This window comes from Myotis daubentonii, chromosome 3, assembly GCF_963259705.1.
Source record: "Myotis daubentonii chromosome 3, mMyoDau2.1, whole genome shotgun sequence".
Taxonomy (NCBI): Eukaryota; Metazoa; Chordata; class Mammalia; order Chiroptera; family Vespertilionidae; genus Myotis; species Myotis daubentonii.
Window position 1 is genome coordinate 8,071,508 of NC_081842.1, and position 24,303 is coordinate 8,095,810.

General features: G+C 54.0%; 1 protein-coding gene across 3 annotated transcripts in view; it reads left to right on the forward strand.

Moving 5' to 3' along the window:
• Positions 1-12,698: 12,698 nt before the first annotated feature.
• Positions 12,699-24,303, forward strand: part of PDXK (pyridoxal kinase) — a 33,700-nt gene continuing 22,095 nt past the window's right edge. The window contains exons 1-2 of one of the 3 annotated variants that reach the window (XM_059686641.1): positions 12,699-12,967; positions 23,904-23,958. In XM_059686641.1, the coding sequence (XP_059542624.1) occupies positions 12,881-12,967; positions 23,904-23,958 (142 nt within the window). In that variant the 5' untranslated portion in view covers positions 12,699-12,880. The remainder of the gene's footprint in view (positions 12,968-23,903; positions 23,959-24,303) is intronic. The other 2 variants (XM_059686640.1, XM_059686642.1) reach the window with 2 other exon arrangements.

Sequence of the window (24,303 nt, forward strand, 5' to 3'; positions counted from 1 at the left end):
GGGACCCCAACTGTCCCCATAGAGGACATCTGGCATACTGGTCAGGATTACAAAGACAGCCATTCAGAGTCTAGGGATTGGTCAAAGGGCTGCAACAAGCTGAGAAGCATTTATTCAACAAAATCTACAGAAGCTGAGTAAGACTAGCAGGAGGCTGTGACACGAACCTGGACTGCAGCCCCGCGCCCATGGTTCTGCCTCCCAGGAGGACTTCAGTGGGCTCTGCGCCCAGGCTGTTCCCACCTCCCCTTCTGGGGACCGGGGGACGGGGGAAGGAGAGGGGAGGGAAGGAGCTGTTCCGCCGAGATCAGCAACCAAAGTGACATTTACCTTCAAGCTTCCAAGATGCAGAGGGAGCGCAGGGAGGGCCCAGAGGCTGGTGTGGGGCTGGTGTCGGTGTTAGGGAGGACGCACCTTCTAAAACTCAGAGCGGGGCTGTGGGACTCCAAGCAAAAGCCCGTGTCTCTCCAGCCCTGGGAGGTGCAGGAGCTTCTCCCTGGGGAGCCTTCTCTTCTGCCAGGTTCTGCAATTGACAGGTGTCCCCACAGCTTCCCAGGAGGGAGATGTAATGAGTTCCTATCCACAGAGGAGGCAGCAAGGCTTGGAGAAGCCAGGCCCTTGCCCAGGCCTCACGGCTGGTACATGCCTGAGCAGGGGTCTGATCCCAGCTCCCCTGATCTGCAGAGCCCAGGCTCTGACCTACCTCCTCCCACCAAGCCCTGGCCCCACCGGGCTGTACTTGTGCTTCTCGAAGTTTGGGCACTGGCCAGCAGCAGGGCACCTCCGGAGCGGGTTAGGGACACAGGATCTCAGCCCCTCAGAGCCACGGAATCAGCACCTGCATCTCGCCTGCACACGCAAGCTGGCCGCAGACTTGCAGCCTTGCGCAGAGGCCTCCACACAGAACGGTCCTCAGTGAGTATTTGCTGCATCGAATTTACTCCAGTTGAAGAAACACAAAACCAGAGGGGTTTTCCTTTGATGGACATCCCTGAGCTCCAAGCTGGGGAAACTCCCACCAGACCGCTGGGCCTCAGCCTTTAACTTTCTTTTTTTATTATTATTTTTAATTGAATTTATTGGGGTGACACCAGTTAATAAAACTATATGGGTTTCAGGTATACCATTTTATAATATATCATCTAGACATTGAACTGTTTGTTCACCACCCTGAGTGATATCTCCTTCTATCACCATTTATCCCCCTTTACCCTCTCCTCCCTCCCCCATCCCCGTTCCCTCTGGTAATCACCATATTGTTGTCTGTATATGAGCCTTTAACTTTCAGAACTTACGTGAGAGCAGAACACACTGCACCCAAACACCCATAGACCGTCAACTCGAGTGAACTGGTGCCGTGCGTCTGGTTTATATATTCTTTTAACTGAACCATCTCAGACTCAGTTATGGACAGCATGACCTTTTATTCCCACACACTCCAGCCAACATTGCCAAAGAGTGACCTCTATATGCACGTCATCGTAGTCACACCATTCCCACCCCCCCAGTCATCCCCAAATATTTTTCTTAACCAGAAAGTAACTGAGGATCCCACATTGCACTTGGTTGTAGTGACTAAAGTTTCTCTTATTCAGAACCTCATTTTTTCTCATGACATTGCGTTTTTGAAGAGTGACTCTAACCTTGACCTGCAGCCCACAGGTTGGCTGTGGTCACTCTGGGGATGGTCCAGCAGGGGTTGTGACCTTTCCATTGATCACAGTGACCCAAGTACAGAAAGTGCTGGCCGTCTGACCCCGGCCAGGCTGAGCTAGGCCAGGCCTCGGAGCAACAGGCTGGGCTGGTTGCCATGATAGCTCCAACCTCAGCTTTCGGCTTTCCCTCAGCTGGGAGGGGAGGGACTTTCTCCAACTCCAGGCAGGGCGGGTTCCCCCTCCCGGTGTCAGGACTGGACCTCCTGCAGCACAGGCTTGTTTTCCTTGAGACCTCGGTCTGGACAGCCCAGCCCAGTGTGTGTCCAGGGAAACAACCCAAGGTCAGTTCTCACCTGTGGGGAGAGGGGACCCCACAGGCATCATCTCCCCGGAGGTCCTGTCTCTTCTCACACACAGTTATCATCTAACTTTTGTCTCAAAACTGTGGATCTACCGAGGACCTCAGAGGTCAGTACATTCTGGGGTTAGCAGCCAGGCAGCCCCTATGCAGCGGGCTTGTGCAGTGAACGGCAGAACCGTGGGATAAGCTTGGTTACTTTACCGATGCCCCAACTAAATATAAACAAAGCTCAAGCCAAGTCCAAGTTTTGTTTAACAACATGAATGCAGAAAAATGACGCCACTTACGTACATCTGTTTGCTGAGCCTGCAAACCTGTGGGAGCCAGGTCTAAACCCTGTGATCTGAATGTTCCATGGCGACCTGCTGGGCTCAGAGGGCAGAGAACAGCGCCTCAGGAGGCAGCTGGACCACGTACAACTGGCAGCCGGAATCAGAGAACCCCACGCCCCTGCCACCTCCACACTCACTCTGGAGAAAGGCACCAGGGGTGGCCCGGGAAGTGCCAGGCACTGGGGCAGGCACAGACACGAAAGGCAACAGGGTCGCGGAGGAGAGGCCCTGAGAGGCGGAAGGAACCAGCGCTGCTCCAGCAGAAAATCAACCGTAACCACAAGTGTAAGTGAAGGGGAAAAACGGGTGAAATCAATGTTAACAGTATATTCCATTTACCCCACATATTACCATTTCAACACGAAATCAACCTGAAAAATGATTAATAAGATGTTCTGCAGCCTTTTTTCATAGTGAGTCTGGGAAACCCAGTATGTATTTCAAGCTGAAGGCACAGGTCACTTGGGACCAGCCCCGTCCCAGCAGTAGGATGCCACGCGTGTCTCCAGCCCACGGCGGCTCTGCATCCAAAGATGAGAGGAAGTTTGCCCAGAGGACAAGGGGGAGCACCTTACAGCCGAAGGCGCTGTGAGGACCTTGAGGAGGGTTTGGACTCCCCTGGGGACACCTCAAGGACCTCAGAAGGAAGAGCTTCAGGCAGGCTGAGCCGAAGCCGGTGGCCCAGCAGCAGGCAAAGGACAGGCCGGACACAGGAGAGGCTGGAGGCCTGGCCCGAGGTCTGAGGTCAGCCTGGCAGAGCGGGGAGGGGCGGGGCGGGGCAGGGGGAGGTAGGGCAGGTTTCTGGTTGACTGAGGAGGTCCAGGATAACAGGAAAGCAAGGCAGGTGACTCCCAAGGAGTGCTCTGCTCTCAGCCAAGTTCTCTGGTGCGTGTCCTCTCCCAGGCCACCTGTTCCCTCCTTCCTAGAAGAGCTGGGAGCTGGACAGCACGCAGGCCTCGTCCCCACTCTGCTTAGGAATCCGACTGGCCTGCCACTTGGCCTGCAGCTGCCCAGCCTGGCTGAGGAACAGGAGGACAGCCTCAAGGCGGAGCTGGAGAGAAGAGGCAGGTGAGGGTGCCCAGTGGGGGCCCACTTAAAGGGCCAGCTTCTAGACCTTCCCTTTTTGAACCTCTGCCAGCAGAAGGGTGTCTCCAGGGGCCATGAGGACTGACCTGTCCTGGGGTCCAAGAGGACAAGGCCCTGGGGCTTCAGGGGGGGCCCAGGCAGACCCGGTTCTCAGAGGGCCTAGAGTCGTTTATTCCAGGAAAGGCTGTGTACCCCTTCCCTGTGGATGGCGAGTGCATTTCCCTTTTAGGGAGCAGGTCACACTGGGTGCCTGAATGCAGCCAGCAGGAGCCAAGGAACTACGTTCCAGGCACCTGCCTTTTCACCGTGGTCCCGCCTCCGCGTTTACCAAAGGCTCTGACAGGCCTTTTGTTCGGGACTCGGGACTCGCTGCCTCGCTGAACCCACTCTAAAAGTGGCTGCAGTTCTGCCTGGCATTAGTCACTGCCTGGTGACTCAGGCTCTGGTTCGTCAATCTTTAAATCCTATCATTATTTCTCAGCTTAGGGTTTTAAGAGTAAACGCTGAAAATATCCTCCCCTGGCAGCTCCTGGATTTGAGTCCCATTTTGTAGGCACTTTCCTTCTACCGGGAGCCTTTGATTGCTGTCACAGCCCACAGATGTCACACTGGCTCTAGCGACTGCGAAGGCAGTGGGCTGACGCTCATGTGTTTCCCTAATAACTGACTTTCTGTTAAAGAGACGTCGCCTTTTTTTCTCCATAAGCAATTCTTCTGGCCATGCTATTTGTTTTAACACAGTTGAGCCGGCAAGTTTATCTTAAAGGAAAGATAATGTGCTGAAATCTGCTGATAAAAATGCTGCAAGAACGGGGACTGAGATGGGGATTCGGGTGCGTTTATGTGGCCGAGGAAGGAACGGGCGTCTAAGCTGTTCCCCTTGGATCAGTAACCAAGGAACAGTCCGTCCCTAACCCAGGCCTTCCTGCAGGGCTGGCGAGTGTATTTCCAGTAGCTCCAATGAGGTGGAAGGCAGCACCTGTTGGTCCACATCCTGACAAATATGTAGAAATAATCGCTTCAGACCCCTCCCATGACTCCTGGCTCCAGGGCTTGACGCCCTACCTTAACTGAACATTCTCCCCGCCTGACGTAAAACTTAGTCCTTGAACGTACAGATGTCCCAAACACTGTATAGACACTTGGCCCTGGCTGTGGTTAGAGCATCGGCCTGCGGACTGAAGGGTCCCAGGTTCAATTCCGGTCAAGGGCACATGCCTGGGTGTGGACAGGAGGCAGCCCATTGATGATTATCTCCCATCATTGAGGTTTCTATCTCTCTCTCCCTCTCCCTTCCTCTCTGAAATCGATAAAAATCTATTTTTTAAAAAAGTCAAGATAATGCTCTGACTACAGGATAAAGGAGAAACACATTTATAATAACATCAACTGAGTTTTGACATGTAAACGCCTGGGCAAGGGGCTATGCTTGGGCTGCAACAGTGAGAAAAGCCAGTGACACACCAAAAGGACCGCTCAGGCCCCGTCAGGCGTTGCCATGGGAGATGCGATTTTATGAAAGGCTGAACAGCCGTAGGTAAAGGTCAGAGCAAATTAAAGTATAATCTTCTGCCAATTTGCATGGCTTGAACTCCTGGAACATTATATTAAAGCCATGCAAAAATGTCTTTGTGCTTGTCTTAGCCAGCTTGGGCGGCCATAACAAATTCCACAGACAGGGCACTTAAACCACCACATTTACTGCTCACAGTTATAGAGGCTGGAGGTCGGAGATCTGGGTGCCAGCCTGGTTGACAGGTTCCGATGAGAGTTGGCTTCCTAGTCTCTGTGTCCTCACTCCGGTGTCTCCTCATATAAGGACATAAATCCCATTGGATCAAGGCCCCACCCTTAACCCCATTTAACCGTAATTACTTCCTTGGTCCAAATGCTGCCACACGGTGGGGGGTGGGGGGTAGGGGGTGGGGGAGAGTGAGGGCATGTGCCAGGGGGTAGGGGATGTCGGGGTAAGGTCAATGGGGAAAAAAAGGAGACATATATATACTACTATTTGTAATACTTTAAACAAGAAAATAAATTTTTTAAAAAAAATGCTGCCACACTGGGAGTTAGGGCCTCAACATGTGGATTCAGGGGGGAACACAATTCAGTCCACAACAGTGGTTTGGTGTAAAACACCTTAAGTTCTAGATTGGGGTCATCATTAATAGGTTTTCACCCCCTTGAATGAGTGCCAGCTCTTTTTGTACAAATCATCCCCGTACTTTGCTGGGCGGGAAGCCTGTCTCACCCAGCACACAAGCCACTAGAGCACCCTAACCCTGGGACAATCAAAGGTGGGCAGAGACCCGAATCACCCCGAGCTGTGGCCAACCAACTGAGGGCCACTGTCCCTGGAGGTCGCGGGAGACCCTTTGTGGGGATGGCATGTACTGGAGAGGATGTCAGCAGTTTTTCTAGGATGCGGCTCCAAAGAGTTTCCTTTATATTTGTCCTCCTTGGGAATCACTGCGTCTCTTCAGTTGGTGGGGTCTTTCGGAAGATTCTCAGCTACCACATCTTCAAATACCGTTTCAACCCCGTTCTCTCTTTCCTCTCCACCTGGGACTCTAACTACACAGGCGTTAGAACTTCCATTATGTTCCAAGTGTCGTTTATGCTCTTTCTATGATTTTTTAAAATTCATTTTCTCTGTGGTTTGGTTTGCTATTTCTGATTAATCACTCTTCCAGTTCACTCATTCTGTCTGTGTCCAGTCTCCCATCAAACCCATCACTGACTGGTTCATTTCAGATGTGTTTTTCTCCACATTCTCATACAGGGCTGGTAGGTGTTTCCCTGGCATACCTTGATACAAGCGCCGTTTGACAATTTGCATCCAAATTCTTGGAAATGTGCCCACCCGTTAGTCCCCAAATCCCACTGCTAGAAACCTGACCTTAGGAGATATTAGTAATTAGGTGAGTGTGTAGGTTGTGTACCAGAAGGCACTCCCAGAGCTGTTCATAAGGCAGGACTTGGGTCCCCAGTTACCCCGGAGGTGAATCTCAGGTAGAGCCAATTGCCAGCGGAGCTCCACCAGGCGCTCTGTCCAATCCAACGAAACGGCTCTTGCCCTGGTGCTGGAACAGAGCACTGTTGCTCTGACTGAGCGCCAGAAAAAACACTGACTTAGGGTTAGAGGCCACATTGTTAAAAAAAAAAATGCCTGTGAACATCGGAGGCTGGTTCGCTTGACAGCACTCCAGCTACAGGCATAGAGAGTGAGCTGAGCTGAGCTGAGCGGAGGGGCCAGTGAGCTTCCTTTCCATGGGAACCCTGATCCCCAATCCCACGCAACCAGCCCCGCCTCAGCCAATGGCAGTTAAATGAGACTCCGCTGTAGTGAAACATCCATTCACTGAAATAATCCACTCTTTAAGTTTTTATTTATTTTAGAGAGAGAGAAAGGGAGAGATAGGAACATCAATGATGAGAGAGAATCATTGATCTGCTGCCTCCTGCACGCCCCCTATTGGGGATGGAACCCACAACCCAGGTATGTGCCCTGACCGGGAATTGAACCATGACCTCCTGGTTCATAGGTCAACGCTCAACCACTGAGCCACACCGGTGGGGCTTTAGAAATAATTTTAATGAAAAATGAACTTAGAAAAAAATAAGTAAATTTCAACAGAAAATACACTGGCCATCCTTTACTAGTATAATCCTAGTGTTGACCCAGTGCCCCCTTCTAGTTGCTGGATGAGAAGCTGCTTGATTCATAAATCAATTAATAAAGCTAATTAGGTCTTCAAATTTATTCGGTTGAATTTGTTGTTTTTTTTTTAACAAGATTACCCAAACTTGTAGAGCATTTTTATGACTTTATTTGAGCCAAACTGACAACAATTGCTGGAAAGTAAAATCCTAACAACTGAGAATATGCTCTGGAAAAGGGCAGCTCTACAGCTCATTTTACGCATTAGAATCAAATGAGACCTAAGGAGGCTCACACGAAATCCATTGGTGGCCAAGTGGCAAGATGGGAGGAAGCAAAGCCGGGAATTCTCTGGGATTGGATGAAGAGGGAAATTAAGAGACACATGCTTCTTTTACGTTGGTGGGTACGTGGTACGCAGTTAGACAGACTTGAGCAGAGCCAGGACGATGGATGGGCTGGGTACAAGAAGGTCACTAGAGCGGACAGCCTTGTGGGCCTATCAAAGGACAGTTGCAGGGCGGGACCTCGCCTCAGGGTGACCTTTCCTCCCCTAGCATATCACTGGTCAGTGGTTTGGAACCCCCCACCTTTCCTCCCTAGAGATAACATCCAGGCCTCAGTTGTATTTCAGCTCCAGGCCCAGAAAAGCAGCAAAACCAGACAAGGAATGCCATGGCTGCCCTCAGGACCAGCTGCATTGGATAATGACCAATCCATCAGGGGAGACCTAGACCCAAAAGGACATCCCTGGAAAGCTGCTGAACATTCTATTGAGATCTTCCCCTGGGGCCTCCCCTAATAGCTCCCCTAAGGGCACCCTTAGGGCACCCTGGCCTTTCCCTTTCACGTCCCCCTCCCTATCCCCCCAGGTGCCTCAGCTTTACCGTCCCCACTTCAAGCTCCAAGGGCCCTTCCTTTGCCCCTATAACTTGTTTCCTAAGCCCACCTCGTCTACGAATCACTTCTTCTATCTCTGTAATTTTCCAAATAAACGTTCTCTTGTAGTTTGAGTCTTGGCTCTGAAGTCTTTCCTAGCCAGAACTCTAGTACTGAGGTTGCTGAACCCAGATCCAGTCTGACCTCACAGGTCTGACCCCCAGTGCCGTTCCAGCCGCCTACAACAGGTATAAGACAGTTAACAATAAATATTTACTGCACATAGAGATGATATTTGGGCAAGAAAATAACAATGAGGGGATCCTCATTGGTCTTGTGCTCTGGAGGTCTGGTGGGACATTGTGCTCTGAGGGTTTTTGGTTTTTGTTTTTTTTAATATATTTTTTATTGATTTTTTTACAGAGAGGAAGGAAGAGGGATAGAGAGTTAGAAACATTGATGAGAGAGAAACATCAATCAGCCGCCTCCTGCATATCCCCCACTGAGGATGTGCCCGCAACCAAGGTACATGCCCTTGACCTGAATTGAACCTGGGACCCTTCAGTCCACAGGCCGACGCTCTATCCACTGAGCCAAACCGGCTACGGCACTCTGAGGGGTCTTGAAAAAAAGGTTATTCTGACATTCCAAAGATATGCTATCTTGGATGCAAATAAATAATAGACCGTCTCACTTAAGATCAAGATTGACTTTGCCCGGCCAGCATGGCTCGGTGGTTGAGTGTCGAACCAAGAGGTCACGACCTATGAACCAGGAGGTCATGGTTCAATTCCCAGTTAAGGCATATGCTGGCTCTATCCCCAGTGTGGGGCATGCAGGAGGCAGCCAATCAATGATTCTCTCTCATCGCTGATGTTTTTCTCTCTCCTTCTTCCTTCCTCTCTGAAATCAATAAAAAAAAAAAAAAGTACTTTTTAAAAAGATAAAGATTGACCTTTGTCAAGGAAGCTACAGGCCTAAGCTGTAACTATCACCATGACCTGCTTTTAGTTAAGAATTTTGTGTTGAGATCCCTCTGTGTTGTTACTTTCAGTTTCTCTTTTTATTTTACTTTATTTCACTTTCAGTCTCTGAGTTTGTAGGGCCTGTCATGCTGGCCCCTCCTTAGCTTATCAGGTTTAGTCTGTCGCTCCTTTTACAACTGAAATGTTACAGGACAAAAGGGGTCCCTTTGCCTGTGAGCATCAAAGCCCAGTAAGACACAAACAGGAGCTTGCAGCAAAGGAAGTAAGGGTTTATTTTTAGGAAGTGGCCCAGCCGGAGAAACACAGGTGAGCTAATGCTCAAAGGCCTGGCTCCCAGGGGGTGAGGTATGTAGAGGAAAAATCATGAATTATGGTGACTGGGGAGCCCGGGTTGTGGTAGGATTGTGGCCTCCACTGATTGGTCAGTGCTAGGCTGTACCGATGAGTGCGTCTGGTCCTGATGTCAGCCAGGGTGTTGCTTCCTCTGGTTCCCCCTTTTCTGGGCCTGCAGCTGAAACACAACTGAGGCCTAACTGTTATCTCCAGTTTGACTGGAACTCTGTCTTTGTGGCCAAGGGACCCGAGGCTCTGTTCCTAAGATTATTTGATGCTGGTCAGAACCTCATGGTCCTGCCCTGGCTGGTGTGGCTCAGGGTTGACCCATGCACCCAGAGGTCACCCGTTAGATTCCTGGTCTTCTTTTTTTTTAATTTAATATATTTTTATTGATTTCAGAGAGGAAGGGAGAGGGAGAGAAAGAGAAACATCAATGATGAGAGAGATTCCTGGTCTTATGGGCTGGATCCCAATCGATATTTTGCTCTCATATCAATATTTCTCTCCCTCTCTCCCACTGCTGTCCTCTCTCTCTAAAAATAATAAAAATATATATTTATTAAAAAAGAACCTTTGGGTGGTGGGCACACAGTGTAATATACAGATCTTGTAACATAGAAACCTACCCCTGAAACCTGTATATTCATGCTGACCAATGTCACCCTATAAATATTCTCTTTACCGCGACCAGCACGGCTAGAGAGCAGACCGAGTCTCTGAGTAGGGGTGGTGGGGGATTGAGAAGAAGAAAGAGACACAGAAACAGTAGGGAAAGCTGGGACCGGCTGGGACGCTGCCCTCTGGAGGGACAGTGACCCAGAGCTGGTGCAGCGAGTTTATTATATACAGCACTAGGGGCCCAGTGCACGAAATTCGTGCACTGGGTGTGTGTGGGGGGGGAGTGTCCCTCAGCCCAGCCTGCCCCCTCTCACATACTGGGAGCCCTCAGGCGTTGACCCCCATCACCCTCCAATCGCAGGATCGGCCCCTTGCCCAGGCCTGATGCCTCGGCCAGAGGCGTAGACCCCCATCACCCTCTGATCGCCTGATCGGCCCCTTGCCCAGGCCTGACGCCTCCGCCAGAGGCATAGACCCCCATCACCCTCCGATCGCCTGATCGGCCCCTTGACCAGGCCTGAGGCCTCTGGCAGAGGTGTCAGGCCTGGGCAGGGGACCCCCAGCTCCCCGCGGTTGCAGGCTCCGCCCCTGCCCAGGCCTAATGCCTCTAGCCTAGGTGTCCGGCCCGGGCAGCGGGGACCGGCAGCTGCAGCGGCCCCGCGATCATGGGCTCCGCTTTAGGCCCAGGCAAGGGACCCCTAGCTCCCGGGACTGCCAGCTTCGACCGTGCCCAGCTCCCATCGCTGGCTCCACCCCTACTTCCTGCTATCACTGGCCAGGGCGGCAAAGGCGCCTGATTCTCCGATCATGGCTGGGGGGCAGGGTTTCCGATCACTGTCAGTGGCAGGGGGCTTCTTCCTGCTTTCCCTTTCGCCTCCCTGCATTGTGCCTACATATGCAAATTAACCGCCATCTTGTTGGCAGTTAACTGCCAATCTTACTTGGCAGTTAACTGACAATCATAGTTGGCAGTTAACTGCCAATCATAGTTGGCAGTTAATTTGCATATAGCCCTGATTAGCCAATGAAAAGGGTATCGTCGTACGCCAATTACCATTTTTCTCTTTTATTAGATAGGATGATTCCAGGAAGTTTTATTAGAGTTTAAAACAAAGGGAATTATGTGAAATCATGGTTAAGGATCAAGCTGCAATTCTTTATTCTTGTGGCTTCTTTGTAATTGTCACTCCTGACTGAGCCCGGATAATTGCGTCTGTTCCTTGCACCTGGCTGAACTTGGATAATGAAACCCACCCCCTGCCACCTGAGCTAAGGGTCAGGCTGACAACATACCTGCCTCTGGCATGGTATGTTTCTAGGACGTGGCTCTGCCGACACCACTGGACTCAGCCGAAAATCAGCTCATGTGCTTTCCCAGGCGCGCTCTACATCACCCCAATACATTTAATAAATAAATTTAAAAAAACTCATTGTCATGAGGGCTTAATATTAAGGGAATGGATGTGCAAGGGAGGAGGCAAGTGAGTCAGGGTGCTAGATGAGGCCAGGGTGAATCAAAAGAAAAGGAGAAAAGATCATATGAAAGAAATGAAGTTTCTATGTGGTTACAACAGGATTCAGTGTGTTAATGTGAGAAATGTGTTTAGCACATAGTAAGTGCTCAATAAACATGAGCTATTATTAATCAACTATTATTAACTTCCTCTTCAAAACCTGAACAGCTATGGCACTGCCCTTCTTCCTCATCATCCCAGCCCTTGCCAGTCACTGCTTACCAGGCTAGAGAGGTCTAAACATGTTGCCTTGAGTCCCCATGAGGGACCCAAATCACCACGTCTGATGGTCTGAAAGGGGGGTGGGGGGGGGAGCTGTGACAAGGATGACAGTGGGGAGGTGAAGGGCAGAAGAGGGAAGGCCAGGCTGAGTCCCCACCCCATGGAAGACCGGTTTTGAAAGAGGAGACAGACCAAAAAAAAGCAAAGAAATAAAAAAAGAAGAAGAAGAAAGAAAGAGGAGACAGGGCACGGGTGGTAGAGCCAGGACACCCTGAGGCTGAGAGCCTGCGACACGGCCAGGATTGAGGGTGGGCGCCTTGGTGTCCCCAAGTGTCTCATGGCGTGGCGGAGATGCCTGCCCTAGTCGGCTCCTAGTCCCATGGGCAAGTGCGCCCCGGCGGGGAGGGGAGCTGGGCCTGGGACCTTGGTTCCAGGACGGGTGTGGAGCTCACGGGTCCTCTCGCGGGTCTGCGAGGCGAGACCAGGTGTGGATCGGACGCCGGTTCCGGGCCCTCCAGGGGGCTCGGCGGAACTGTCGCCGCTGGAGCGCGGACCTGGCCCTGCAAGTGCCGCGGGGCAGTCCGGTCACTTCCAGCCCCGCCCGCCTCCGCGGTCACCGGGCCCGCGCCATCTCCCGTGGAGCTGCGCCCGCGCGTCGCCGGCGTGGCTGTTTCTGGCAGAGGCGCTGGTGGTCCCGGGGCGCCCGGAGCGCGGGGCCGGAGGTTGGCTGCGGGGCGCGAGCTGGCGGTCCGGATGAATGAGTCAATGAATGAATCGATGACTCGAATGAATGGGCGCCGCTCCGGTGCCCTTCCTGGTAAAATTACTAGTAAAAGGGCAAACCCAGCATTGTGGGGGGGTAGTTGCCCCCCTCCACGAGGCAGGAGCGCGGAATGACGTCGGTTGCCAAGATCCGGAGCGGGGAGTAGGAAAAAGGGAATGGCGGGGGGCCGGGTGGGAGTGCGGTTCCGCTTTTTCCTGTCCAAGGGGCGGGGCCTGAGGGGCCCGAGGGGCGGGGCCTGCCCGCAGCCCCGCCCCAGCCCCGCCCCCGCGCAGCGCCAGACCCGCGGGTTTCCAGCCGCGCTGAGGTCACAGGCAGGCGGCCTGGCGTCCGAGCCGAACGCCTGCGCCGAGCGGGGCCGCCGCGGAACCCGGACCGGAGGAGAGCCCGAGTCCCTCAAGCAGGGCGAGCCCGCCGCGCACGGCCCCGCGCCAACCCTGCAGGCCGGCATGGAGGAGGAATGCCGGGTGCTCTCCATCCAGAGCCATGTCGTCCGCGGCTACGTGGGGAACCGGGCGGCCACGTTCCCGCTGCAGGTACGCTTACGTAACCCGCGGAGTCCCGCGAGCCGCCGTGCGGACCGAGGCGGGTGGCCACGGCCGGCCCGCGTGACCTTGGCGGGTCCCCGTCTGGCTAGGAGCGCCTGGTGGGTTCCTGCGGGTGGGCCGGCTCGGGCGCGCTGAGCTCGGCTGCAGCCTTCGTGCTTGGCTCGCGCACCCGGCGGTTCCCACCCCTTCCCGCTGCCTGACCGCAGCAGACGGGTTCTCCGGGGGCGAGAAGCTGCCGCGCCGTGGCCCTGACCATGCCCCAGGGGATGAGACAGGAAGGGCAGGTGTTTGCAATGCTCACCTGCCGGGCGCTGTGTTCTGCCCTTGCCCGCGGTGGGGTCAGGTTGCCGGGATGGAGGAGGAGAAGGAAGCTCATAGTTAGAGAGGCCCCGCCAGCTAGGATGCCTCTTCTCCCCTTGTGAGCCCCCACCCTGCCGCTGACCATTCCGGGAGGTGGTCGCTGGAGGGAGATGGGGCAGGGAAGGGCTCCCTGCCGGTGCTGGCTCTGAAGACGAAGAGCCCACAGACCAGTTCAGGACCCGGCAGGGTTTGGCTTTAGAAGCTGCTCTTTCAACGTGTCCATCTTTCCATCTGGCTTTCCCCCTGGGCCGTTCTTGCTGAGGGGCTCACCATTTCCTGTGACTCACTGGGCATTCACTGCTTCATACTGCAGCCCTTGGAGGGCAGGAGGAGGCCTGGGTGCAGGGAGGTGTGCTGCTGGGCACCTGGCCTGTGGCCAAGCAGGAGCACTGGGCACCTTGGCAAGGTGGTGACTCTCCTGGACTGTCCGCCTTCGGCTTGATGTTTGAGCAAAGGAACAGGCATGGCAGGTCCCAGGGCTGGCCCCACAGGGCGTAAAGGGCCACCTGCAGGGGTGCAGGCTGGCCAGAAAGACCGTTGGAAGCGCCAGAGCTTCCGAGTAGAATTTGAGGCTGACCTGAGGCTGCCATACCTAAAGCCTGAATAGGAAATAGTGGAGCAAAAACTTGAAGGTGGAGAGGTACAAAGGTTCAAGTTCAAAGTGACCAGCCAGATCTGATGTGTAAGCAGCTCCACAGGTCTGGTCCTCATCCCTCCTGTTCTGGCCAGCAGAGGGCAGACTCGTGGGGTAGTCACCCTGCAAACTTGGGTGTGCCCCACTGTCCCTGCTCCTGGTCACTGCTCTGGAATGCCTCTTCACTCCTAGCTTGTGGGGGGATAGGGTGGGGAGACTTGGCAGGTAGGTGCAAGTCTAGTCTGCATAGGGCCACTGGGGTGGGACTGGGTCGGGGTGGGGGGAGCTGCAGGGTCCCTGGGGCAGAGCAGGGGCAGCCCAGGGAGGTGGAAGCAGGACGGCTTTGAGAACAGGTTCTGCTCTCTGTCCAAGGGCAGCAGCAGCTCCAGCCTGGCCTTGGCCGGGGAGCCATGGGAACCGCCCTTGGCAGAAAGTGTCCAGTGAGTTCCCTGCTGGCTTCTTTGTGCCCTCTGCCCCGTCCCACCTCCCTTCGTCTTTCCACAGGGCAAACTGTTCCCTTCCTCTGCTCACCAGGGTCCTGCAGTGATGTCCCTTGTTCTTGAACTCCCAGGCACATGCCTTCAACTTCCATACCAAAACCATGCTTTCCAAATTATTCAAGAGCGGCTGCTCCTCCAGGCCACCAACCTGGAGAAGTGCCTCTTAAAGACAGAGCTGCGGTTTTTAACCCGGGGTTTCCTCAGGGCCCAGCATCTTCACTTATGGGCACGTGTTCTGGGGCTTATGGGACGTAGACTGGGGGGCAAGGGTCATGTCATTTCCTTCCTCCTGTCATGGGCGGGGGTTGCTGACACGTATCTCCCAGCCCTGCACTCCCTCCCCTTAAGATTTCTGAGGCTTAGGAGGAGCATGGCAGGATGGGGGTCATGGAAAGCAGGGACCGTTAGGTTAGTGACCTTGAAGAGGCAACCAAAGATGTGTGTCTCTCACATCGATGTTTCTTTCTCTCTTTCTTTTTAAAAAAGATATATTTTATTGATTTTTTACAGAGAGGAAGGGAGGGGGATAGAGAGTTAGAAACATCGATGAGAGAGAAACATCGATCAGCTGCCTCCTGCACACCCCCTACTGGGGATGTGCCTGCAGCCAAGGTACATGCCCTTGACCGGAATCAAACCTAGGACCCTTCAGTCCACAGGCCGATGCTCTAGCCACTGAGCCAAACTGGTCAGGGCTCTTTCTCTCTTTCTCTCCCTTCCTGCCTCCCTCTCTTCCACTCTCTCTAAAAAAAAAAAAAAAAATCAATGGAAAAAAAATATCTTCGATTGAGGATTAACAACAACAAAAAATAAAGAAAAAATAAAGAACATGCTCCCTGCACAGCGGGAACTCAAACAGAACTGTGTTAGTTCAAGTGGCTGTAACAGATACCGCAGACTGGGGGGCTCAGGCACAGATGTCTCTTCTTTCCCAGTCCTGGAGGCTGGAAGTCTGAGATCAAAGTGTGGGAAGGGCTGGTTTCTCCCAAGGCCGCTCTCCTTGGCGTGTGGAGGGGGCCTTCTTCCTGTGTCCTCACGTGGTTGCCCCTCTGTGTGCCTGTGCCCTAATCTCTTTCTCTTTTGAGCTTACCAATCATGCTGGATCAGGGCCCACCCTCGTGGCTTTGTTTAACCTCAGTCACCTCTGTCATGGCTCCATCTATAGTAATAAAAGAGTAATATGCTAATTGGACCGGACGCCATTCCGGACGTCCTTCCTGACGAAGCCAGGGCTGGAGGGAAGCCAGTGCTGGCAGCCAGGGAAAGGAAGGCCTACCCTTGCACGAATTTTCCTTCCAGACAAAGCCACAGCGGGTGGGGGCTGCAGCTAGAGACTCCAAACGCAGGCTCTTCCACAGCCGAGTGTGGAAAGACAACTTGGAAATGACTGGAGAAGGGTTGGCTCCGGCTGGGCCGCACAGATTTGCCCTCATGCCACTCAGAGGCTGGAAAATGGGTGTGGCGGGGGCTGGCGAGGCTGCCTGTGGGGCCTGATTTGGTGTCCCGCGTCTCGGAGTTCTGGCCCTCTGAGCCTGCCTCAGCCTCACCTGCAGAGTGATGCCAGCAGAACCTTTGTAGGTTTAAGCATCGAGTTTCTCACGTGGGCCCAACTGAGGACGGGGAGGTGCAGCTGTGCACAGCAGCTCCAGGGGCTACACACGCCGAGGGCTCCTCTTTACGGCAGGTGGAGAACGTTCCGATACGGCGGGGGCGTCCGGCTCTGAGCCGGGAGTCATGGGAAGGTCTGGAAGCAGTTACTTCTACAGATTTACCGGGCTGTAGGGAGAACGGTATGCCTTCTCTCATCGCTGCCTTTTCCGTTGGAAGCCCCTCGGAAGACCGCGGTCAGGCACTGACTGTGCTCCCTTGGCTACTGCTCAAGCTGGAGCAGCTTAGACACCCTTTCCTTTCTCCGCGAGAACAGTCCTCGTGGTGATCAGAGGGTGCCTGGCTCCCAGGGCGCCCCCCGGCCGGAGCTCGGCCCAGGTGCTCCTCGGGCGGCAGTCAGCCTGGTGCTGATTTGTGCCCGCTGGGTGCCTGTGAGTCTTCGGGGCTGAGGTTCCCAGACCGCTTTTTGCCAGGTCCTGAAGCGCACCTCTCACAGTCTCAGGCAGGCCGGCCCATGGGCTCCACCTCCCACAGGCAGAGAAAAATGTTATAGAAGAAAGAGAAGGGCCCTGGCTGCTTTGGCTCAGTGGTTAGTTGGCCCTTGGACCAAGGGTCTTGGGTTTGATTCCCAGTCAAGGGCACATACATGGGTTGCAGGTTTGCTCATCACCCTGATAGGAGTGCGGTAGAGGTACGCGCAGGAGGCAACCCGTCGATGTATCTCTCACATAGATGTCTTGCTCTCTCGCTCTCTTGCTCTCTCCCTCTCTCCCTCTCTCCTCCCTCCCTCTCTTCCACTCTTTCTGAAAAAGCAATGGAAAAAATGTCCTCTGGTGAGGATTAACAACAACAACAACAAAGGGGGGTGGGGAGAGAGAAGAGAACAGAACCTTGATCCTGCTTTTGGATTCGTTTCAGCACTCCGGTGCAGCAAGTCCATAGTACATTTTAATATTGAGGGGAACATGTTAATGTGACCAGCAACAGAGGAGGTAGCCTTAGCTGAAAATCCATTTAAATGTGGTGTCACCGAAACAGGAAGGCAAGCCCACAGGAGGCCCCAAAGACACTTTCTTTTCTTTTTCTTTTTTTTTAAATATTTTTATTGATTTCAGAGAGGAAGGGAGAGGGATAGAGAGATAGAAACATCGATGATGAGAGAGAATTCTTGATTGGCTGCCTCCTGTACGCCCCCTACTGGGGGGTGGGGGGATCGAGGCTGCAACTCAGGCATGTGTCCTTGGCTGGAATCAAACCTGGGACCCTTTAATCCACAGGCCCATGCTCTATCCACTGAGCAAGACCAGCTAGGGCCCCAAAGACACTCTGGGGAGGCTGGGGGTGGTGACTCAGTTTGGGGCCTGCAGAAATCAGCCTCATTCTCTGGCTGTTCTGGCCCATCTGTGCAGGAGAGGTCAGCCGCAGGTGTGTTGAGAGGCACCGGCGGGGAAACCTGGATTCAGATTCCTTTGGCCACAGTAGCTGGAGCAGAGGTTGGGGTTCCCAGGGGGCTGCTGGAGCCCAACAGAAGCTACAGAGCTACAGGGACCTGGGCGTGTGAACACACATGTTCCTGTGGGCGGCTCACTCCAGGTTCTCCTGGAGCCACCACTGGGTCCCCAGGGACCGCCACAGGGCCGCAAGGAGCCACGTCCACCTCTCACCTTTGAGAACCCCCTGAGCCCCGGGGTGAACTTCAGGGGGTCTCTGATCAGTCCCTTGGAAGATCTTACATTTTTTCCTTAGAGTCCCCAGGATACAAGGGACCTTCTCCAGCAGAGTTGCATTTGGAAGATGCTGGAAGAATGGCATCCTACCCTTTAAAAAAAAAAAAAAAAGTTGCCGCTGTGACGAGGGTGGATCACAGAGCTGCGTCTGCCTCGCTGTTAGCACAGTGCGTGGATGATTCAGCCGCGAGGTGGGTATGCAGCCACTGGGGCCTGTGTCACCCACCGAGGCTCACACGGGAGCCCTGCTTCATGCCCCCAGCAGGTGCAGCTATCCCTGAGGAGGGTTGCTGTGTCCGGAAAGGCGGACTGAGGTCTGTGTTGGGGCAGGAGATGGGTGCCTGCGTGGATCGAAGACCCTGATTACGCCCCTGTGTTCCTCTGTGGCTCGGAGACTGTGGAACATTGGAAAGCTCTCCCAGGCACACACGTGCTCTGATCACTGCAAATGCTTCCCCCACACGCTGGCAGGGGTAGGAAGCTGGAGCCACTTCCAGGCCAACCCACTGGCCTGAGCTTGTTTTGACCCCTGGAGCAGGCAGTCTGAGTGGCCTCTCAGGAGGACCAGTGCCTCCTACATACCATGCACGTCTCCCCTTCGTTGCCACTTCTCTTCCTGCAGCAAGTCCAGGTCCCCTGCCACGTGCCAAGGGTGGATTAGCATTGACAGGCAGCATGTCCTACCCAGGGACCTCGCCAGCAGTGCCCTGATTTCGACTGGCTGTGAATCTCCGTGGCTCCTTTTGGATCTGAGCCCTGGCTCCTTGGCTAAGCCCTGCTGATGTGGTCACGTGAAGCCGCCGCTCTCAGCAGCCAGAGTGGGAGTGGTGGCACGCTCAGTGCGGGCACCTCGTGTTTCTGAAGTGGGAGTGCATTTGCTAGTGGAGCCTGAGGCTGGGGCTTTTGCCACCGCTGGCTTCATTCAGAGGCACCGGGGTGGCAGACTCATCCTGGGGGGCTCCCGGTTGGCGGGGCGTCCCTAAGCCATCAAAACCCCACCAAGTGCAGGTGCAGAGCAGAGAAGACAAGATTCTAAACAGGGTCGTGGGGGCTGAGTGAGTGATGGTCTGGGCTGCGGAGAGGAGCTCACAGGTTTCCGACGTTTCAGGGTCAGGAAGTGGCCACAGTGTGGAGTCCATGGAATTGGGTGTGGTGGGGGGGTGGGGGAGCACGCAGGAACTGGAGTGAGGAGCCCTTGCACAGCCTGCACTGGGCTGCCACAGCAGGGATGGGGCCCTAGGACAGGGAAATTCCAGGGGCACCCAGCCCCCTGCTGGTGGGACAGGGTTCCTGCTGCAGCCAGAGGTGGCAGAGGTGGTGGTATCCCTTCTCTCGAAAGGCCTGCCTTCCCCTGACCCCACCCTGGGCTGAACTAGTCAGTTGTTGTTGTTGATCTTCTTCTTCTTCTTCTTTAATATTTATTGATTTTTTTCTTTTTAGAGAGAAAGAAAAAGAGAAACATCAGTTTGTTGTTCCAGTTATGTGTGCATTCATTGGTTGATTCTTGTATTGTGCCCTGACCCAGGATCAAGCCCACAGCCTTGGTATTGGATAACACTTGAACCACCGGGGCTACCCGGCCTGGGCTTTCTCTTTTCTCTTTTCCCTTTTTTTTTTTAAATTCAAACATAGTATCTTTATTTTTTTAAATTCAAACATAGTATTTTTTTTTCTTTATTGTTTAAAGTATTACATAGTCTCCTTTTCCCCCCATTGCCCTCTCCCCAGTTGCCCCCACCCCCCTCTTTTTTCTTAAAATGACAGTTTATATCTTCTTACTGTGTGCTGGCAACTGTTAAACTGGCTTGGCCCTGGCTGGTTTGGCTCCGTGGATAGAGCGTCAGCCTGTGGACTGAAGGGTCGTCGGTTGGATTCTGGTCAAGGGCACGTGCCTCAGTTGCAGGCTCGATCCCCGGCCCCAGTTGGGGGCTGTGTGGGAACCAATTGCCGTGTCTCTCTCACATCGATGTTTCTCTCTGTGTGTCTCTCCCCCTCCCTTCCTCTCTCTCTAAAAATCATTGGAAAAATATCCTCGGGTGAGGATTAACAACAGAAAACTGGCTTGGGGTGGGGAGGGTGTGTGCCAGTTTCTGTGGTGTCAGCTCTGCCATTGGCTGCTCGACACCCACTCGCGGGGGAGGTGGGAGGGAGGCACATCACCTGCCTCGTGAGATCCACGGCGTGGAAAGCTCCAGAGCCCAGAACTGGGGAGGGGGAGGGTAAGATAGCCACAGCATTTGCATTTAACGGTTCACTAAGTGCGTGTTCTGACTCAGCTGTCAGTACTGGCTGATATAGCACTGACGCACAGTTGTGTGGCTCATCACGTGGCCTCGGTCTTCGAAGCCAGCGACGTGCGTGGGGTCCTCTCACCCAGATCGCTCTCATTTTCTGTCCATCAGCCTGCAACTCCCTGCTGCTGAAGGACGCGTGTAATTAGATCAGACTCACGTGGATACGCTGCCTTTTGCTGCAGAACATAGTCACATTCACGCGTTCCACCCACACTCGGACGGGGTTGTGCACAGGTGCGCAGGGCCATGGGGCCCTGACACGCTGCTCCCCACGGGAGCCCCGCAGCTGTGTGAGCTCCGGCTCTGCTATAAAACCACCTGGTTCTCACCCACAGGACCAGCACTCTGTCCTGTCAGCTGCTCTCTTATGCGGTGGTCCTGTCAGTCAGCAGGGTCCACAGGCGTCTTGGTCTGTTCCCACGTCCTGTGACTTATGTGCAGGCTGTCAAGGGTGGGAACTCAGATCTGCCCCCCCTGCTGAAGCTGAATGCCGGGGAGCACCCAGCAGCTCACCGTGTGTATTTGAGTGTGAGTGTGTGTGTGTGTGTGTGTGTGTGTGTGGTCTGCTCTGACCCCTGGGCCAGGAATCAGCCTGTCTCTGGCTCCCCTGGGGCTGGAGGAGACGAGGTGTAGCAGGCAGGGGCCAGTCCAGAAACAGAAACCACAGCAATTATGTTCACAGAGTTTAATAGAGACAGTTGTTATCAGGAGAACGGAAAAGGGCAACACAGGTATCGTGTGGGAGGCCCTGCCAGCAGCCCAGCACTCGCCTTAAGTAGCTGATGTGGGATCAGAAGAGAAAAGGTTGGGGAGTTGGAACTTAACGCTGGGAGAAGGGGGTGTGCAGGGGAGAAGGGGGAGGAGGCTGGCTGGGCTGAGAGTGATGAGAAGCCACAGTGTGGATGTCACCGCCAGGGCTCGGAGGACAGAGCTGCTGGGGTACAGCCCTTCCCTCCCCCAGCCTCTCTCTCCTTGTTGGCCGTGCCCAGAGGTGGCCACTGGCTGAGCTGGGTGCGAGTCCCAGCGCTCAGCCCCTGCTCCACGAGGCCCAGCACAGAGGGGGTCTGAACTGAAGCCTGGATTTGAGCAACAGGAGGTCCTTTCTCCAGGGCCCAAGGCCTGAACCCCGCAGGTCGGCCCTCTGTGCTGACTTCCTTCTGGGTCTGGCTCAGCCCTGCACCGGGCTTTGCCAGGTGCCCTCAGAGGAGCCTGGGATCCTGGCGAACACGCCCGTGTCACTGGCATCTGAGAGGGCGATGGCAACCAGGGGCTTAGCGCTCGCTGTCATTGCAAAGCAGGAAACAGCGACTTCGCCTTTGCCAGCTCCGAGGATGGACCATCCGCACCCAGAAGCGCTGGAGAGGGGACTTTTGGCAGGTTTGTCAGGGTTGGTGTCACTTCCAATCTGATTCTTCAGGATTTGAAAGACTGCAAACTGTATGTGTGCCCAGGAGGCCGTCAAATCAGGCAAGGAAATTGCAAAGCTCCCATTTAACTTTTTACTTTAATAAGACTTGACTTTTTATCACTTTAAGTTCTGATAATACCGGCTGAAAATGTTTAAATAGACATCCTAAGCGCGTCACTCAGTGAATTCACCAAGTGAATGCGCCTGTGTAACCTCCACCCCCTGAGGACGTGGACCTGCTCCCCGTCACTGCCGCCCCGTCCCCGCCCGGGGCAGCCGCTCCCGACTGCCGGCAGCAGAGGCCCTTTTGTCTGTTTTGAACGTTAAGATGAGACTTGGAGGTTGTCAGTGCACAGAAGGGCGGGAGGGTGTTGCTAGAGCAGAATGGCAGGTGGAGGGGAGAGAGGCCCCAGGGCCAGCACGTCCCTGCACTTCTGTCCTCTCTGCCGTTTCTTCCGTACACACTTCCGTGCACACTTTCTGTTTCTTGCTGCCTGTCTCACACTGTCTGTCTCTCAGTCTCTGTTTTATAAAAATATATTTTTATTGAATTCAGAGAGGAAGGGAGAGAGTGAAAGAGAGAGAAACATCAATGATGAGATAAAATCATTGATTGGCTGCCTCCTGCACGCCCTCTACTGGGGATCGAGCCCCAACCTGAGCATGTGCCCTGACTGGGAATCGAACCATGACCTCCTGGTTCATAGGTCAACGCTCAAACTCTGAGCCACACCGGCCGGGCTCTCAGTCTCTGGTTTTTGTTTTTTTGTGTTTTTTTTTTTACGTGGTCTCTCTCACTTGCTCTCTTTTGCCCTGTCTCTCTGGGAGAGTGTACAGATGATGGGCCCACTTCTTCCCTGTGCCCCCAGGAGGCACCGAGATTTTAATTTAACTAGAGACCCACTGCATGACTTCGTGCACCAGTGGGGTTCCCTCGGCCTGGCCTGCAGGATCGGGCTGAAACCAGCTCTCCAACATCCCCCGAGGGGTCCTGGATTGCGAGAGGGTGCAGGCCAGGCTGAGGGACCCCACTGGTGCATGATCGTGGCTGGGGAGGGATGTGGGAGGGCTCCAGGGCATGTCTGGCCTGTCTTGCTCAGTCCTGATGGGCCAGACCCCAGCAGCAAGCTAACCTGCCGGTTGGAGTGTCTGCTCCCTGTGGTCAGTGCATGTCATAGTGACTAGTTGACCAGTCGACTGTCTGCCCCCTGGTGGTCAGTGCACATCATAGCGAGTGGTTGAGCAGCCTTAGCATATCATTAGCATATTACTCTTTGATTGGTTGAACAGGCAACTGAATGACCAGACACTTTGCATATTAGGCTTTTTTTTAAATATATTTTATTTATTTTTTTACAGAGAAGAAGGGAGAGGGAAAGAAGAGGGATAGAGAGTTAGAAACATTGATCAGAGAGAAACATCGATCAGCCTTCTCCTGAACACTCCCCACTGGGGATGTGCCTGCAACCAAGATATATGCCCTTGACCGGAATCAAACCTGGGACCCTTGAGTCCGCAGGCCAACGCTCTATCCACTGAGCCAAACCAGTTAGGGCCATATTAGGCTTTTATTATATAGAGTGGCATGGGAAGTGTGTGTTTCAGCTACTCCACAGTTTGTCTGCTCCCTTTCTTTGTCTTGTGGTTCAGTGTTACAAAAAGATCCTTGTTGCCCTAACCGGTTTTGCTCAGTGGATAGAGCGTCGGCCTGCGGACTCAAGGGTCCCAGGTTCGATTCCGGTCAAGGGCATGTACCTTGGTTGCAGGCACATCCCCAGTAGTGGGTGTGCAGGAGGCAGCTGATCGATGTTTCTCTCTCATTGATGTTTCTAACTCTCTATCCCTTTCCCTTCCTCTCTGTAAAAAATCAATAAAATATATTTAAAAAACAAAAACAAAAAAACAAAAAGATCCTTGTTCTCCCGTTGAGCTCGGGGAAGGGAAAGGAGTAAAGTCAGTGGAGCCGGCCAGCCAGAAGGCCTGGAGCTGACCTCGAGGGCCTTCCTGCTCCTGGGCCTCTTGTCATTCACCGGCCTGGTCAGTCAGGTCTCCTGCGTCAGAGTTGAGCTCGTGGGCATGTCCCCTCCTCACCCTGGGCAGGGCATTGGCCTCACACTTCCCTGGTGGCTTCCGCTTGCCACTGCTTGTATGTGGCTCATGGGGGTGTGGTCTTGGTTGGTGGCCTCACGGATTTCTTTGCGAGCTCCATCAGTGGGATCTCCAGGAGCGATCCGGAGGCGTTGAGTCCCAGCTGTGGCGAGTGGCCTCTGTGTCTCAGTCCTTCCGGCTGGCTGCTTCCCAACAGCATGCGTTGGCTCCCCTCCTCCAGGCCAGGGAGGTCACTGCCAGCCCCAGGCTCTCTCACACCTGGTCCTTCTCTGTCTGTCTTGCAGGTTTTGGGGTTTGAGATCGACGCTGTGAACTCTGTCCAGTTTTCAAACCACACAGGTAAGGCACAGGCTCAGCTGAGTGTGGGTGTGAGAAACGTCCCTTTAGAAATGTGGGTCTTGTGCCCCCACCTGACAGAGCTGGGGGGGGGCGGCCCTGTGTGAGGGTGGAGGGCTGGGGTCTCCCATCTGCAGGGTGGACTTCCCACCTGAGTCTTAGCCCTGCGGCTTTGCGCTGGCTGGCCAGGCAGATGCGGTAACCAGGGGAGGTGGTGCCTCAGTTTCCTCCTGAAAAACAAGGACGGTGATCCTAGCACCTACTCTTACATGAGTGTGCTCATGCCCCCCGTGCTGCCATGGCTGCGTGGAGGGTCTCCCATGCTGTAGGTGGACGTGTGGGTGGACC